Source organism: Cnephaeus nilssonii (genome assembly GCF_951640355.1).
Source record: "Cnephaeus nilssonii genome assembly, chromosome: 15".
NCBI lineage: Eukaryota > Metazoa > Chordata > Mammalia > Chiroptera > Vespertilionidae > Cnephaeus > Cnephaeus nilssonii.
Window position 1 is genome coordinate 10522394 of NC_137086.1, and position 17712 is coordinate 10540105.

Here is a 17712-nt window from a genome sequence, read left to right on the forward strand (position 1 = left end):
AAGCTCCCATCCCAAAGCCTCGCCCCTCCAATGCGCCCCCGTGGCCTGGCACCGTGAACAGGTGCTGGGCTGCTGCCATCGCCTGCCTAGGACACGGCGCCTGACCCCAAGCAAAGGGCAGGAAGCGAGAAAGGCAAATGCAGGTGGGGAAGTATGGGAGATGCCAGCCCCGGGAAGGATGAGGCCTGCACTCTAGGGGAGGGACCCTTCTGTTTCCCTCTTGGGTTTGGCTCCTTACAGGCCCCCCTGGCCTGGTCCCAGGTCCCCGGGCCTGACCCGGAGGCTGTGCTCACGAGCGTCTCTCTGCCCCTCCAGGTGTGTGCGGCTGCTGCGGCGCCCTGCGCCCCCGGTACAAAAGGCTGGTTGACAACATCTTCCCTGAGGATCCCGAGGTGCGTCCCTGCTCCGCTGGCTCCTGCTGCTGCTCTCCACGCCAGGGTGCCGGGAGGGGAGGGCACCTGCTGCTGCTCTCCACGCCAGGGTGCCGGGAGGGGAGGGCACCTGCTGCTTCTCTCCACGTCAGGGTGCCGGGAGGGGAGGCAGGTCACCAGGGCCCCTCGCTCCTGGGCCCCCTCTGAGAAGGAGAAACCGTGGGGGGCGGGGAGGGGCTGAGGGCTGAGGGATTGAGGTCTCTGAGCTCAGGGCTCTGAGTGGGCGTGGCCTGCTCTGGGCCATTGCTGACCGGAGACATCTTTCTCACTCATGTCTCTGGGTGATGGTTCCTGGAGCTGCCGACTCGGGACTGTTCCTGTGTTTAGTGCGAGCACATCCCGTCTTGGGTTTCGGCTCAGGAGCCCATGTCCTCTCCCGGCTCCCCCTGGGTCTGCCAGGTGTTGGGCTGTGCACACAGGGCACCTGGCTTCTTAGCTTCCAAGGCACCACCCCACCCTCAGGCTGCATCACGTGGCGTGTGCTTCCAGGAACGTCCAAGTCGGATGTACCTGACATGCTCTCTGGGACTCATGACCTCTTCATGATGGGCAGAGGGGGATGTGGGGGTCACATTTCCAGAATGCTCTGGAGAATTCCCTATGCGTGACAGAGCTGCCTTCTCCTTCCTGTTCATATATTGGTGCTGGATATCCAACACGTTTTACTTCTGAGTCACTTTCGGTGAAGCCTTCATACACACACATATACACACCCATATGTGTGTATACACATACCTATACACACATGCACATATATGCTTTCATGTATATACACACGTTTGTGTACACAAGTATACACTCTCTCTCTCACACACACACACACACACACACACACACACACACACACGCATTTATAGCACTTACTAGCTTTAGTTCTACAACACACTTTGGCCCAAGTTGTGAGTTCCTGGAGCCCAAGAACTATATTTTAATCCTCTCTCTGTCCCTGAGATCTGCATGCTGCCTGTCACATGCTTGTGGCATGCTGCCTCATGTTGATAAAACTGAACGAATTTTACCTTGAGACTTGAACTCTGCCGGCCACGGTAGGGCCGCCGAGAGCAGGAACGGTCTGTCTTTTCCAGGACGGCCTGGTGAAGACCAACATGGAGAAGTTGACCTTCTACGCCCTCTCGGCTCCAGAAAAGCTAGACCGGATCGGCGCCTACCTCTCCGAGAGGCTCATCCGGGATGTGGGTCGTCATCGATACGGGTAAGCAGCATGGGAAAGTGAAAAGGGTATTTTCAGAAACTGTGTTATAGGTTTAGGGTGAACCATAGGGTCCCTTTAAGAAATTGATAGTGGACTGGATGATTGCTCTCCGCCCCCCTCCCTGCAGCCCCCCCCCCCCCCCCCACAGCTGTCAGCCTGCTCTCCATCTGTGAGTCCGTCTCTACTTTGCCTTTTATATCCATCCTGCCTTTCTCCTGGTGCAGACTTTTATCTGCCTTAGACCAGAGTATGTCAGTAGCCTTGGCAATGTCTCCCTGTTTCCCGTCCTTTCTGTTCTGGTTCTTCCATCGATCCTGCTAGCTGTGATCTTCAAAACACGGATCCGAAGCTACGCTTTCCTAGCTCCTTTAGAATAAGATCCAGCCTCCTCAGTTTGACCTCTAGAGTCTTCCACAACCTGCTCCTGACTCGCCATTCCACCCAGCCACGCCCACCACACCTGCCACGCCTGCCACGCCTGCCATGCCTGCTCTCGACCCACTCCAGATGGACTGGCTGTCAATCCCCCCGGCTCTCTGCCCTCCCCTTGACGCCTCCATGGGCCCCCACCACTGCCCACAGCACCACCTCCCTCCAAGGCCCCTTCCTCCTGCTGAGGGGGGCGGAGAACCAGAGTGGGAAGGTTGGCTTTGCGCTGATGGCATGAGGAGGTCCTCACCTCTGCGGAACCCACCAGCCAATCTGAGATCAAGCTGTCCTGGCATAAAAGCAAGACCCAAACCTATTCATTTCTATGGCCATTTTAAAGAGTAAAATTAGGTCACACACTCAAGAAAAAGGGTATGAGTATAGTGTACGTGCTGATTATATAAATCGCCTTGACATATAGCAAAGCAAGTGTACACAAACAAAAATGACTTTATCCTAGATTGAACCTGAAGCCAATAGGCAAGCAATAACATTAAACATTAACACAATTTTTGCCTGCCCTCTCTGCAGTTCTCGCGGTGAAAATATTCTGTGGTCAGCAGAGCCACTTAGAACTATCCACTGCCACTCAAAACTGGTATCATCCTGTTAAAAGCAGCCGTTGCAGCATCTAAGTATTTAAAGTCTTAAAAGCCTCCCTGGGGGCTCTAATCATAACCATTTGGAGAAGAAAAATCTCTTAGAGCTGATCTCTCTCCTCACCCTCCCGGTCTTCCCCTACCCAGTCCTCCCTCAGCATCATCATCACCTTCCTCATCACTGATGGTTGGAAGAGCAGAATATTTGCACCCAGAAAGGTTGGGGGGCAGGGGGAGTCTCCCTGCCATCGTGCAGGTGTCTGGATTTATGGTTTGACCATATGGGCGCATGAACCTTGGATGTTGGACCCAGTGGCAAAACCACCCTCTTCTGCCCCACTGCCGCCCCACCCAGTCCACTTGCATGTGAACTCGGTGCTCGTGTGTGTTTAGCATCAGGGATGATAACCAGATGTGGGCGAGCAGAGCCCTGGAGGATGGAGATGCCCACCCCAGAAGGAACGAGCTTCTCCCCGAGGAGCCTGGCCCCCCAGCTGACCTGGCAGGGCCCCTGGGAGATACACGTTCTCCAGACGGACGCAGAGCCTGGCTGGAGGACGGGGCCGACCCTTCAGAGATACCACAGATTCCTACTAGATGAGGAGGCTCATCCTCCCCTCCACTGACCGAGGTCCACCGAGAAGGTTCTGTCCAGGAATGGGGCTGACCAAACACATTCAAACGGCCCAGAAGCTCTCTGTCAAGGCCACGGCTCTTGGAGTGATTCTTAGGCAATGACTGGCCTTTGTGACAGCTGCCCCCGCTCTCCTGCCTGCTGGACTTCATCTCTGCCCCCGGATCTGTGTTTTCGCTCTGACTAAGTCTAGTCTCCATGTTTTGCATGGCCTGCTTCTCCTTTCCTGGAGGCTCAGTGCCTCCCTGGATCCCGGGGCCACTCCTACCTGAGCACAGGGCATTCAAGCAGAACCAGCTGCCTCTTCTGGACCTCAATGCAAGGGACCTCCTGCCTCACTCCGGCACACCAGAGCCTCTGTGTGTTTTCCTCAGCTGTTTTCCGCCTTGACCCTGAGTTCCTGCTGTTGCCAACCTGTGTCCTCTCCAAGACTTGGCTGCTGCCCATGAATCCCAGTCCATCCCAGAGTCCTTGGGTCCTGCCCTCCTCACCTGCTGGGAAGCCCAGCTATTGCATCCCCTGCTGCTGTGGTCTGTCACCTGTTCTTGCCTTCTCCCTCGGGCCCCTGCAGTGGGCTAGTCCTCACCACCTCCTTCCTGCCCCATTCTGCTCCAAGGACCCAGTCAGGCCAGCTCAGGTTCCCAGACCAGTTGCTACACTGGACACCTTCCAGGATACCAAGCCCAGATCAGATCTCTGCTGAGACCAGTCTGTCTGACCCTAGTCCTACCGAGCAGGTGTCAGTACTCTGTTCCCTTTGAGAGTGTAGGACACACCCTGTAGGTTATGGTAAGAAAGGACCAAGGCAGCAAGCATTGGACTAGGGGGGCCCAGGGTCCCATTGACGTCTAATCTAAGATTCTTTGAAAAGTTCAAGTTCATAGTCACAATCCTGCCATCCTTACTATTGGGATCAAAGATGGGGGATGAAGAAGAGCGTGTTCACAGATGTAGGCCTTAATCTTCGCTACTTTCAGTTTCACTTCTATCATAATCTTGACTTTCCCTCGAAGTTTCCACTCCTGGTCAGTAGCCAATTTTTTTATTTTTCTAGCAAAGGATGGTTTTTTTCTTATCGGGATTTTTTCTGGGAATTTTTTTACAGGAAAAGGAAAAGCAACAATCTAAGCTCCAGGGTTTGGAAGGCCTTCTAGTTTCTTCTCTTGCCAAACCCCACCCCACCCCTTCCTTTCCCCTCATGTAAACTCTATAAAATAATGGTGAAACCCTTCGTACAGAAGGACGCCGGGATGATTCATCAGAGAAGAGAATTCCACGCTGCCCGCCCCGTTTCCCACCCGGCGCGTTTGGTTAGCAGAGTGTGTCCAGGTTTGTCTGCAGGGAAAGTCTGTCCCCTTTGGAAGGGCCCCAGCCCTGCAAGATTCAGTCGGCTTCACTGGCCCGCACAGCGGACCTGGAACATGCTGGAGCCGGGCCCGCCAGGCACAGCAGGTTTCCTGGACGGTGACTGTGATGGCCTCTGAAGGTCAAGGCTATCATGACAAGGGCAAGGCTATAGTGAGCCAGGAATGGCCAGTCCTCGGAGCAGGGAAGAATGGTGACTTTGTGCACTGAAGGAGCTCAGAGACTCAATGCTGCCTCTGTATTTCAAAGACACTCTGTAGATAAGAGCATGGCCTGATCCCTTTGTGAATGTGCCCAGAGATGACTATTTCATAATATTTAAGAAAATTCTATTCTAGTAATAGTAAATGCAATTTAATAATAGTTGACAGTTCACATAGATAAAAGAAAAACATTTTATAAGCGTGTACAGGAAAATTTCAGAGTAGAGAAGCAGTGTTTCTTATGGTTGCTCAGTGTAAGAGTTACTTAAGAAATGGTTTCTAATGTCTAAACAATAACAACAACAACAACAAAACATTTAGAAGATGCCATGACTGCTGTTACTTTATATGCTTGGGTTTGCAAAGCTGACTCATGTGCAAGACAGTTTTGACGCACGAGAGGTGAAATTAAGTGGCTGCCACGAGAGGTATTATGGAGCCTTGCGTTTTGGTCAGTGCATTTCCCATCAAAATGCCAATGTCATTCTTCTCAGGGCTAGGAATAATCCTAAAATTTATATGGATCCACAGAAGACTCCCAAGGAGCCAAAGCAGTCCTGAGAAAGAAGAACACAGTTGGAGGTATCATGCTCCCTGATCTCAAACTATACTCCAAAGCTGTAATAATCAAAACAGTATGGTACTAGCACAAAAACAGACACAGATCAATGGACTAGAATAGAGAACTCAGAAATAAACCCCTGCTTATATGGTCAAATAATCTATGGCAAAGGAGGTAAAAATATACACTAAAGCAATGACAGTCTCTTCAACAAGTAGCGTTGGGGAAATTGGGCAGATACATGCAGAGAAATGAAACCGGACTACTCTCTTATACCACATACAAAAATGAACTCAGAATGGCTTAAAGATTTAATTGTAAGCCCTGGAACCATGAAACTCCTAGAAGGAAACATAGGAAGTAAACTTTATCTGACATCAGTCTGAGTAAAATATTTTTGGTAATAGTCCTTCGAGCAAGGGAAACAACAGAAAAAATAAACAAATGGGACCACATCAAACTAAAAACCTTCTGCATAGCAAAGGAACCCTTCAACAAAACAAAAAGGCAACCTACTGAATGGGACAATACATTTGCAAATGTTATATAGGGGTTGATACCCAAAATATATAAGAAACTCAAACAACCCAATAACAAAAAATGAACAATCCAATCGGAAAAAATGGGCAGAAGACATGAAAAGACACTTCTCCAAAGAAGAAATAGAGATGGCCAACAGAAATATAAAGATGCTTAATAACACTAATCATCAGGAAAATGCAAATCAAAACCACAATGAGATATATTGCCTCACACGGGTCAGAATGGCTGTTAATCAAAAAATCAAATAATGTGTTGGCAAAGATGTGGAGAAAAGGGAACCTTCAGGCACTGTTGGTGGGACTGCAATTGGTGTAGCCCTTATGGAAAACAGTACCCTATGGAGTTTCCTCAAAAAACTGAAAAAAGAACTACCACTCAACCCAGCAATTCCAATTCTGGGTATTTGTCCAAATGAGAACACTAATTCAAAAAGATATATGCACCCCCTTTGTTCATTGCAGCATTATCTACAATAGTCAACACATGGAAGCAATCTAGGCGTCCATCGATAGGTGAGTGGACAAAGAAAATGTGATACATCACACACACACACACACACACACACACACACACACACACACACACAGGAATATACAGCAACTAGATGCCCGAAGCATGAAGATTCGTGCAAGAATGGGCCTTCCTTCCCCTGGCTGCCGGCACTGCCTTTGCTCAGCCTGGAGCTGCCTTTCCGCCTTCCCACGCTGCCCAGAGGCCCGGAGCAGTTGGGGCGGTGCAGAACGCCTACGTTGTCGTCGTGACAACAATGCAAGCGTCCTGCCCCCGACTGCTCGGTGCCTGTGCATGCAAATTAACTGGCCATCTTTGTTGGGTTAATTTGCATACTCACTCCTGATTGGCTGGTGGGCGTCGCAAAGGTATGGTCAATTTGCATCTTTCTCTTTCATTAGTGTAGATAAGAAGAATGAAATCTTGCCATTTGTGACAACATGGATGGATCTAAGTGAAATAAGTCAGGCAGAGAAAGATAAACAATTCCTCACACACTTGCAGCAACCTCCTCATTAGGAGTTGAAAGATAGCCTTTTTAAGAAAGTGAACGTCTACCTTGTTTTCTTTAGAATGCAAATGATTTGTAAGTGGGAAAAGTATCTTTCAACATTCACTTTATTGGACCATAGGCTTGTTTTGCCACTATCATGGAACACATGTTGGAGTGAGCGTAGACATGCACTCCTAATTCTCAGGAGGAATTTGGCTCTTGGCATTTTTCTTGGGATTTAAGAGAGGCATTGAGGAAGACCAAGGCCACCGGGATAATTGGGGGTTGTCTGGTGAAGGCTGGTTTTGGAAGGATTGCGTATTTTTAGCACGGAGAAGAGAAGAATAAGAAAAATGAGATTGTTGTTTTCAAGTAGTTGAAGGGCTGGCAGGTAGGAAAAGGTTCATTCCTCTTCCTGTTGCTCCTAAATGTAGAATTGTGAATAAAGGATAGAAGTGATTAGGATTTGCTTTAAACATAAAGAAATTTTTCTTTGGTTGTCAAAAAACAGGATGGGCTGATTTAACTGGTAAGCGATTCACCATTGGATGCTGTCTAGTCCTAGTACTGAATTCTTCATAAGGTGGAAATAATTTTAATTCTGTGTCTGTCTTATCTTCCATGAGGTCAAAATGTCCCCGAGGTAGGGTGCCAATCAATAATATGGTGATATCATCAACCATATTGTTTGTGTAGATCATCATAGAACGGAGATCTTCAAACACAAAACTTGCTAATTTTATATTCCTTAATGGCCCCAGGCCCATCTCAGATTCTTCATAAACTTTCTTCATAAAGTTCTTCACTGCCTCCCACCCAGAGCCATCTCTTTCCTTATTTGGAACCTCATGGGATGTCTTACACGATTTTCTTGTAGCATTTCTTCTTTTCCCTTTAGAGCAGATGTCTCTGTGTACTTATCTCATCGTCGGACTCTAGGCTCTTTAACTTGAAGGACTTCTTCATCCTTTGCCCCCTGCTGCGAGTAGGACAGCGCTTTTCCTCAGTGGGTGCTCAGCAAACACTCCTGGGCTTGAATCACGTAATTCTCTGATCTCACTGGAGTTTGGTTCAGAATTTGCTCTTCTGGGCACCTGCCCTTTTCGCTTGTGCTCACTCATGAAATGGTACGCTTCATCTGTCCCCGTGTTCTTCAGCCGTAAGATGAGGGCTGAGGAGTTGGCCTTTAGGCCTCCTTCCAGCTCTGATTCTCAGGCTGGAGCGGGCACTTGATGGAATGGCATCGGGCATTGACAACTTGGAGAAGAGCCTCATTACCCGGATGCTGCCCAGGAAGTCGCTGCGCGGCCATCTAGCTTGCCCCCGTCACGCAGTGCGGGTGGAATGGGCGTGGGGCAGCATGGCATTGATGCTGTTTTCCCCAGGTACGTGTGCATCGCCATGGAGGCCCTGGACCAGCTGCTCATGGCCTGCCACTGCCAGAGCATCAACCTTTTCGTGGAGAGTTTCCTCAAGATGGTGGCCAAGCTGCTGGAGTCAGAGAAGCCCAACCTGCAGATCCTGGGCACCAACTCGGTAAGGAGCTGCCTCAGGGGCTCTGGGGGTGGGCGTGGGGGTGGAGGAGGGTGGGACCTCCGGGTCAGCGCCGTGATCCATCCCTGTTTGGTTTCTGACCCTAAGTACCGCTCAGTGCTCGTCTTAGCATCCCCCTTTATGTGAATACAGGTATGTTCAGTTTTTTATTTGACTAAAAATATGTGATTTATATTATAAATTATGTAACTATATACCATAGATAAAATAAATTTTAAAAATGAAATTCCCCATATTAAAGCGTATGATTCAGTGGTTTTAGTATAGTCACAAGGCCATGCAACCATCCCCATTATCTAATGTATTTATCTTTAGACTGATGATGTTCGAACTTTTTTTTAGCAATAGATTTTTCCCTTAAAGAATTTTAAGTGGGGCCCTAAGAAATATAAAAATAGATCGAAAGGGGCGGGAGGGGTGCCTGGCACCCTCACAGCCCAGCCCGTGGCATCCTGGGCCATGCTTTGAAATCTAGTCCAGGTCATGCCTCTTTCAAAACTAGAATAAACCGATATCCACGGGGCAGAGGTGCCAGATATGTGGAGACATCACGGGGAAGCAGGAATCAGGGCTTCTGACGTAGTTCTGCCCTCACCTGGCTGGGTAACCTGGAGAGAGTTATTTGTGGGCCTCGGTATTTCCGTGGGTGCGATGAGCAGGTTGAGTGGTCCGAGCTCCATAATGCTGGCCTCAGTACAGTGGCTGCTGTCACGAGAGGTTCTGGTTCAGGGAGAGAAGAGCCATTCGATGTGTCGAGAACGGCCAGCTTCCTACGTGTGTCCATCCACGCGTGAATATTCTGGTTGCTTTCTTCCAAGTCTTGCCCTCTCTCCTCTTCCCTCTTCAGGGCAAACTCTCAGCTCAGGTCTTCAGGCAGCCTGGTGTTAAAAGCTCTGATAATGCAGCTATTTTACAGATCTCGCACAAAAATGTGTAAGGATTGCCTTCTTAGCATCCCCCTCCTGCCTTTTCGGGATTTTTTATTGCACGGGTCACAGCTGCTCTCCTGTTCTATGTAAGTTGATTTAACCAGAAAACAATCTTCCGGTTTCCCTTTTTTCACCCAAAGTCACAACCTGTGACCTTCTCTTCCCTCGGGGAGCCAGCCGCCTTTGACAGATGACATAGACCGCAGCCGAGGGTGAAGTCCTTTGTCAGGTTGCCCTGGCAACAGCGTCAGATACTGCTCCCCTTGTCCTGTTTCCGATGACTATAGTCTAGAAGAGAACATCTGAGTGGAAATAAACCAGTCACCCAGAGGGCGTGTCCCCGTGGGGGACACAGAAGCAGGTGGCCACCAGCTCTTGCTTCCCCCACAGCGAATCCTAGCCCAGGGTGGGCGTTTTGTAGGCTACAGCCCGAAAAGTCAGGGCCCTGCAAATTCCTAGATTCCCCGTCACAGTGAATCATTTCATCCGCAAGACAGTGAGTCAACTAATGGTCACTGTATGCAGACAGTGAGGATGATGAGGGACAAGCAGCTATAAGTAAGTTCAGGCAACAGTTACGATAGACTCAGAGTCCAGCTTCGGAGGCAGCCTTTGCTGGTGTCTCTCGCCAGATGCTCTTTCCAGCTCTCTAAGTCTGGAAGCTTCTCGGACCTTCCCAAGAAGAGCTTTCTTTTGCTCCCCATCATTTTAGAGCTGCCGGCATGCCAGCGCCTGATATAATCTTAGAGTTGAGCCTGCGTTTCAACTGGTGTTCATGGGGATTCGAGGCTTTGTGGGGGAAGGGGGACTGCAGGAGCAGGTCTAGGACTCTGTATGGAAGCTTGCAACTCTTCACTCGGGTAAAGAAAGGGTTTTGCTGCCCAAAAGTTGATAGACAAAGAAGGAAGGAAAAAGAGAAAAGGAAAAAGAAAAAAACAGAGCTCATCTACCACCCGCATTTTGCTGGGATTTCTGCCCGGAAACGGAGGCCCAAAGAAGTCAAATAGCTCATCTGTGCTCGCACAGCCGGGCACTAGATTTAGAGGGTGATGTATTCAGCCCTGTGGCATGTGTTCTCTTCTCCCTGGGCCCCACCCAGTGTGGGGTCCTCTCCCTGGAGCCCGGCCGTGGCCCCAGCCTCCCTGTGGTCAGGCTCACCCGGAGTCACCTCTGCTCCTGCTTTTCCCTCAGACCTAGTTTTGCTGCCTGCATCAGCTCAGAGCACATCCCGCCCTGCAGAGCCTGTCCTCGGAATCCCACCCCTTCAAGGCCACCCCTGGCCAATGACAGAGGCCCCTGCACAGCTTTGGAAACCTACCGATCCCCAGGGCTCAGCCACACCTACTCGTCAGCGCTGTGGAGGGGGCACCTGGGAGTCTGTTTAGTTTCTCTTGTGGCAATAGCAGCAGTTTTGGGGACCACAGACCCATTGCAGTCTTAAACCTGCACAGGGTTCCCTATCCTCTTCCTTCCTTCCTTCCTTCCTTCCTTCCTTCCTTCCTTCCTTCCTTCCTTCCTTCCTTCCTTCTTTCCTATATCCATTATTTCTCTCTCCATGTCTCCACTATTTTGCTTTCTCTGATTCCTTCCCTGAGTTCAAACATAAGTTCAAGTCTCTTCCAGTATAAACATATGTAAACAAACAAGAATAAAAACCCCACAACGTTTTCTACATAGCCACAAAATACCTTTAGCTCACCTGACAAAACTATCATTCCCTGATTTTAAAAAAAAATTAGTCCCAATTCAAATTTTCCTGGTAGTCCCAAAATTGTCTTGTATTGCTGTCTTTCAGATCAGGATTCAATGAAGATCATGCATTTACTTTGTTTTCTGTCTCTCACATCTCTTCATCAGTCCCTACCCCTCTCCTGCCCCTCTTTGTTTCTCATGACATTGACCCTTCGAAGAGACCAGGCCAGGTGCTTTGTGGAATGCCCCGCATTCTGATGTGTCTCTTACTTCCTTGTGGTGTCACTCATGTTGCTCTCCTGGCTGCTTTACGCCCTTCGAACTGGAATTAGATCTGACGGTTTGATTGGATGCAGTTAAAGCCGCTGGCCATGTTACTCTGTGGGGGTGCTGGGGGTGACACCGAGCAACCCAGCAGGAGCACTGGTGTCTGGGTCCCACTTTCATGGATGCTGAGTGCAATCCCAGTTTAGGGTGGTGACTGGGGATCGCTCTGTGGAAAAGCACATGTTGTCCGTGCAGTTAGCGATTTGTGAAGCCGTGCACAGAACCGTTCCCACTCATCTTGCAGCGGAGGTTTGATCTTTGGTGCGTTCCTCCTTGGTGCCTGCACCTTCTTCCTCCTCCCCTGACTGCCTGGCCCTGTCTGTCACTCTGGTTCTCCCCGCCCCGTGCATCCTTCTTGGTTTCTGAGCTTGGCTGAAGAACGGTCCCCCAAGGATGTACGTGTTCTCATCCCTGGAACCTGTGAACATTACCTTATATCATGAAAGGGATTTTGCCGCGATGATCAAGTTAAGGATCTTGCGATGGGAGATTATCCTGGATTCTCCAGGTGGGCCGATGTCATCACAAGGGTCTTTATTAAGAGGGAGGCCAGAGGATCGGGGTCAGACGGAAGGTGATGTGATGACGGGAGCAGAGGGATAGAGGGAAAGAGATTGAAGGTGCTACTCTGCTGGCCTTGAAGGTGGGGGAGGGGACCATGAGCCAAAGGATGTGGGTGGTGGCTTCTGGAAGCTAGAACAGTTGTGAAAACTGATGCTTCCCTGGAGCCTCCAGACAGCACCCTGCACACCCACCTTGGGCGTCTGACCTCCGGAACTGTCAGATGACAAATTTGCATTGTTTGAGGCCACTGAGTTGTGGGGATGTATTACAGCAGCAACAGAAAACAACACGGTTTCTCTCAATGATTCTCTTCCTCCCTGGGTCCCTGACATGTCGGTGGCCTCCAGGGCTGGTCCTCCATCCTCCTCTCACTCTCTGTGCCACCCTGGGCAATCTCATCATTTCTTGTGTTTTAAACCGTCATCTAGAAATGCTGCCGTCTCCAACCAGTGCGGAAATCCGCCCTGCCGGAGAGCAGCGCGCTGGAGGTGGGGTTCTCCAGGGCAGGGCAGATAGAACTGAAACAGCAGGTCACCGGGTCGGCTCCGGCAAATGGCGGGGTGGTAGAGCAGAGGCAGCCGGTGCCTCCCTAGCTCTCTGCTTCCCGGGCTGGGGCCTTGGGGGCTCGCCCCTGGAGCTGCTCGGGGCCAGAGGGCTCGCTGCCTTCTCGGGCAGCAAGGACTGGGCTTTCCCAGATCTTCAAACCAGTTATGCAAAGAAATCTTGAAAGAGGGAAGACGTAGTAGGGGTAGAAGGAGAGGATGTCTTCAGTCTCAAAATGCCCTGCCTGGGATTTGCTGGACGAGATCACATCAGGGCTGTTTCTCCTGTTTCCGGGAGTCACTGGAAACAACAGCAGTTGGGAGAACTGGGCTCGGGTGTGAAAGTCAAAACCCCGTGGTTTACAAGATCTGCTTTCCTCTTCGGGAAGCAAAGAGGCAGGGCCATTTCTCCTTATGTAGGCAACCAGCAGAAAGGCCTGCGGCCCGGGCTCAGGGGAGAGCTGGGGTTCTCAGAGCGCCCATCAGTAGAAGGGAAGGCTAACTTCCGCGTGGAGAGGCTCGGCGAGCGCCGAAGGGAGGCCAGCCAGCTCAGCTGCTGTTTTCCAGACCAGGGGAGAGCTGGTTCTGCAATGTCAATATTTGGAGCTTCTCTGTCTTTATTGACCCAGGCCCTTAGTAACTCTCAGCTTTCACACAATTGTGGCTCCCGCCTGTCTGTGCAGAGCGTTGGAGATGTGTTCCAGCAAGCTTGGCACCCTTTGGGGTGTATAAAGAGCTGACACTTTGATCTTGAAAGGGTGGCCTCAGCAGTACCCATGGCCTTTGAAGTGTCACATGTTCAGGATTTTCAATTCGTTGCTATGGAGACCTTTCTCATCATTGTAATATTTTTAAAAAAAATAAGAAAAGAAACCAATTATTATTTCTCAATCTCATGCATTAGGTAAGTGGCATTTTCACAAAAGCCATTTGTAAGGTATGAATTAACAATGGTAAGGGTGAGCCCAACCAGGATTGCTCAGTGGTTGAGCGTCAAACTCTGAACCAGGAGGTAACTGTTCAATTTCCAGTCAGGGCACTTGCTTGGGTTGTGGGCTCAATCCCCAGTAGGGGGCGTGCAGGAGGCAGCCGATCATTTATTCTTTCTCATCATTGATGTTTCTATCTCTCTTTCCCTCTCCCTTCTTCTCTGAAATCAATAAACATATCTACCTAATAAAAGAGCAACATGCTAATTGACTGTACCTTTGTGACGCTCACCAGCCAATCAGGAGTGAGTATGCAAATTAACCCAACAAACATGGTGGGTTAATTTACATACACAGGTGCCGAGCAGCTGGGGGCAGGGCGGTATGCTTGCACCTGTGTTCTGCACCACCCCAGCTGCTCTGGGCCTCTGGGCAGGGTGGGAAGGCAGAAAGGTGGCTCCAGCCAGAGAGAAGGCGCTGCCAGCAGCCAGGGGAAGGAAGGCCCATTCTTGCACAAATCTTCGTGCATCGGGCTTCTAGTATTTAAATAAAATGGTAAGGGGAAACAGACAGAAAATTCCTGCATGTAAAAAAATAGTGACCAGTGGCACAGGTGAGTGGCCCAGGGAAAACCCATGGGGTGTTGACCGTAAGCCAAAAATGCACTGGGGTGGGGGAGGGGAGGAGGCTATACCTGTTACTGTGATGGGCTGGTGATACCAAGTCTGTGAGGCAGCTGCTCTTGTTAACCCCATTTTACAGCTGGGGGACTGAGGCACAGGGAGCCTAGGGAACTTGGCCCAGATCAGCTCCCTAGTAAGTGGAGGAGCTGGGGTTCAGAAATGAAGTTTGGCTCCAGAGGCCTTCTCATAACCCTAACACTACACTGCCTGTTATGAGAGGGACGAAGGCCTTCCTCACTGTGGGACCTGAGAGACTCAACCCCATGGCAGCCAGGGTTGGGTACATTTCCCAAGTGGACTTCCACAGTGGGTGTGGTCCCGTGACCAGAGCCCCCATGAAGCGCCCGATTTCACCCTCTGAACCATGAGCACCAGAGTTTCTATCTGGCCTCCTCCTGTCGGTGTGGGAGACTCAGGAACGGCGTGGGAGACTCAGGAATATCGTGGGGTGGGCCCTTTAGCAGCTGCCCCCACGGGGACACGGCAGGCCACCTGGGCTGGTGTGTCTGTCCTGCTGGTCCCTCAGGCTCAGAGAAGGGATACTCCTGTCAGGCTATCACACCAAGGGTTTCTAAGGATGCTCGGAGATCCTGGTACCAAACAAGGTGCCTATTTTATTAGCTAGCCCTGGTGCCCCCATAACATAATCAGCGAGGCATGGGCACCCTCTATCTAGCATCAAGTGCAGTCTCAGCACTAGACTGTAATGAGGACGAGTCCTGTCCCACCCTGTTCACCAAGTGACCTTCAGTCCCCGAATGGTACGCCGGGGGCATGGCCTCGCCTTCCAGCTCCCTGTCACCTCCGGAGCCTCCGCTCCCACTCTCCGGAGCCAGTCCATTGAGGGGCGGCTGGGACTCCTTCTCTCTGAATGTGCTGCCCACATGGTCCAGACTGCCCATCTGGGCTCCTCCCCGGTGATTGCCTGTCTGGGTCTGTGTTGGTGGCATGGAAAGGACAAGGGTCACGCTGCCCGGAGCTGCTGGAGCCGGCCACAAACAACCACTGTCACCCTGTCCACCCTGTCCACTGCTCCTGAGCATCCCTCAGTGCCAGGCAGTGCCAGTGCTGGATTTTAACCCCTCGTTTAACCCTGGCAGCCACCCATGGCATCAGTCCTAGCGTCCCCGTGTTACAGCTGAGGGAACAGAGGCTCGGAAGTTACACGACGTGCCTACAGTCGCACAGATGACAAGATGCAGAGCGGTGTCTGGTCATGGGCCCAGCAGACGGAGGGGGAGCACAGCTATTTAAGTAGAAGAACCATTCCGTCAAAATCAAAATTTGAGGAGAAGACTCCAAATGAAGGTTCCGGGGGGAAAGACTACCGGAGAGTAAAGACCCAGGGACGCAGAGGGTCGCAGGAGAGACGAGTGAGGGTCTTTTCCAGGGAGGTGAGCAGCGGTGGGTGGCCCAGTCTAGAAAAAGGCCCCCAGGGACTGGGAGAAGGAATCCCATGAGGGTTTTCCACCCTCATTAACTTCGTGGCTGTTGCTGGATTTTCCATTTTTAAAAACGGGTTGTAATCTCAGTTCTAACCTTGCAGCCAGGGGGGTCATAGTCAAAACGCTGAGCAGCCTGGACAGCACAGATAACAGCCCATTGGACAGCACAGATAACAGCCCATTGGACAGCACAGATAACAGCCCATCAGAACAGACACCAGGCCGGACCTGCTCCTGCCGCCTGACCGGCCACGCTCCTCACGCTGCAGGGCACTTCGGGGAAGAGGAAAGTCAATGTCGACAGTGAAGCAGGACTCGATGGCACATTCCATAGAGAGAGGGATGGATCCAGAGAAGCGGCAGGGTGCGGAGAGGGGGCTGGAGGGGGAGGGAGGAGGCCAGATTGCCTGTGGGTGACCCTGCAGTGTCTCTCCAATGTGGGCCTCGGACCATCAGATCATCCACCAGTTTCCTGGGACTTTGCTAAAAGGTAATCCCCGGGCCTTGTCCAAGACGGACAGCATGTCTGGTGGCTAGAATGTGGGTGCTTACCAAGCAACCCCCCCCGCCCCCCCCCCCCCCACACACACACACGCACACTGTTGTACCGTAGGGTTTGGAAACGAACACCCTCACCCCTTTGGCCCCCTTAATAGGACCAAACTAAGGCCATCCCCTGTGGCTTCTTCATCCTCCAGTTCCCGCCACCCCTCCGGTCGAGCAGGAACCAGAGCTGGGAGGTTTGCAGGGCCGAGCTGCACGGAGGCTGCAGGGGGCTGGGGCCTGGGTGATTCCTCAGTGGCTTGAGCAGGTTACTTCATGTTGGCGGGTCTCGATCTCTTTGTAAAATGAGAATAATAATCCTAGCTCCCTCATTTAGCGTCATTTTAAGAAATAAAAGAGACGGTGTACGTAAAAGGCTCAGGGTAGTACCTGCTCTATATACCTTCGCAGCTTTCATGGCTATTGGCCCGCGAAGCTTGGCCACTCAGTCCCCTGACACGCATCTGAGTCCACGCTGCCACTAAACGTCAGGGACAAAGTCTCGGTGGGCCTGTTTCTCCCTCATGATTCGTGGCCTCCTTTGCTTCAGCCTCGTTTTAATTGTTCTCAGGTGCGTGCACTTTTGCGCACACACAAGGAGTCAGTCTTATTTTAAGCTGCCCCTCACGTGTGAAGGAAATACGGCACAAGGGAACGCATCCAGGGCCTCAGTGAATGAAGCGTGGCCTGCTCATCTCCCACGCGGGGGGAGAACCGAAGTCCCCCCCCACCGGTCCCCCGCCTGGGAGCGTGGATCTGCAGCCGGAACCCCCACAGCGGCACGTCGCCTGCGAATGGGCAGACACCCTGCCCAAGCCAGGCTTCGGCGGTGGCGAGAGCGGCCTGGGAACATCCTGTTCGTGGTCAAGAGCAGCAGCGCACCCAAATTTAGCTTCAGACCAACTTAGCCTCGGCCTCCGTATCAGCCCGAGTCTGTGTTCTAGCCTTAGGGGGCTTATGAAGGTCAGGGAGCCCAGGGCTGACTCTATTGTTGTTTCTAGAACTCCTGCACTTGTGTCTAGTCAGCGATCTTGTGATCACATGGACCACCACTACGCCTCTTCCCCGTGGCCACACACCACGCAAGCCGTGTCATTCAGATTTACTGCTAATATCAGTATATTTGCTTGCGAATATGTGTATACATTTTAGATGTAACTTGGAAGAAAAGGTCACCTCATCAGCTTTGCATGTTGCAATTGAATGTCAGCAGAAAATAAATGTGTATTTATTATTGCAAGAGCAAAATCTACAATAATTAATGTTTGTGGAAATTGCTAATTTCATCCAGAAAACACTTTTAAGTAGTTAAAAAGGAAAATAGCTGGACAATACTGAATATTGTGAGAGCACACCAGCTAGCTAAGTTTAGGATAATAGTGATTAGAGGGTTGGAAATTTCAGTACCTCCCCACCCCCCGTCCCCCCACCCCACAACCTTCAGGCAGAACAGAGGGGCTGAAGATTGAGCCCAGTCACCAGTAGCCAATGATTTAATCAGTTACGTTACATAATGAAGCCT

General features: G+C 51.0%; 1 protein-coding gene across 2 annotated transcripts in view; it reads left to right on the forward strand.

Annotated features, from left to right (window-relative positions):
* Positions 1-17712, forward strand: part of EFR3B (EFR3 homolog B) — a 69741-nt gene that overhangs the window by 27771 nt on the left and 24258 nt on the right. For both annotated transcript variants that reach the window (XM_079791909.1, XM_079791910.1), the window contains exons 2-4: positions 316-392; positions 1517-1644; positions 8368-8518. In XM_079791909.1, coding sequence (XP_079648035.1) covers positions 316-392; positions 1517-1644; positions 8368-8518 — 356 coding nt within the window. The remainder of the gene's footprint in view (positions 1-315; positions 393-1516; positions 1645-8367; positions 8519-17712) is intronic.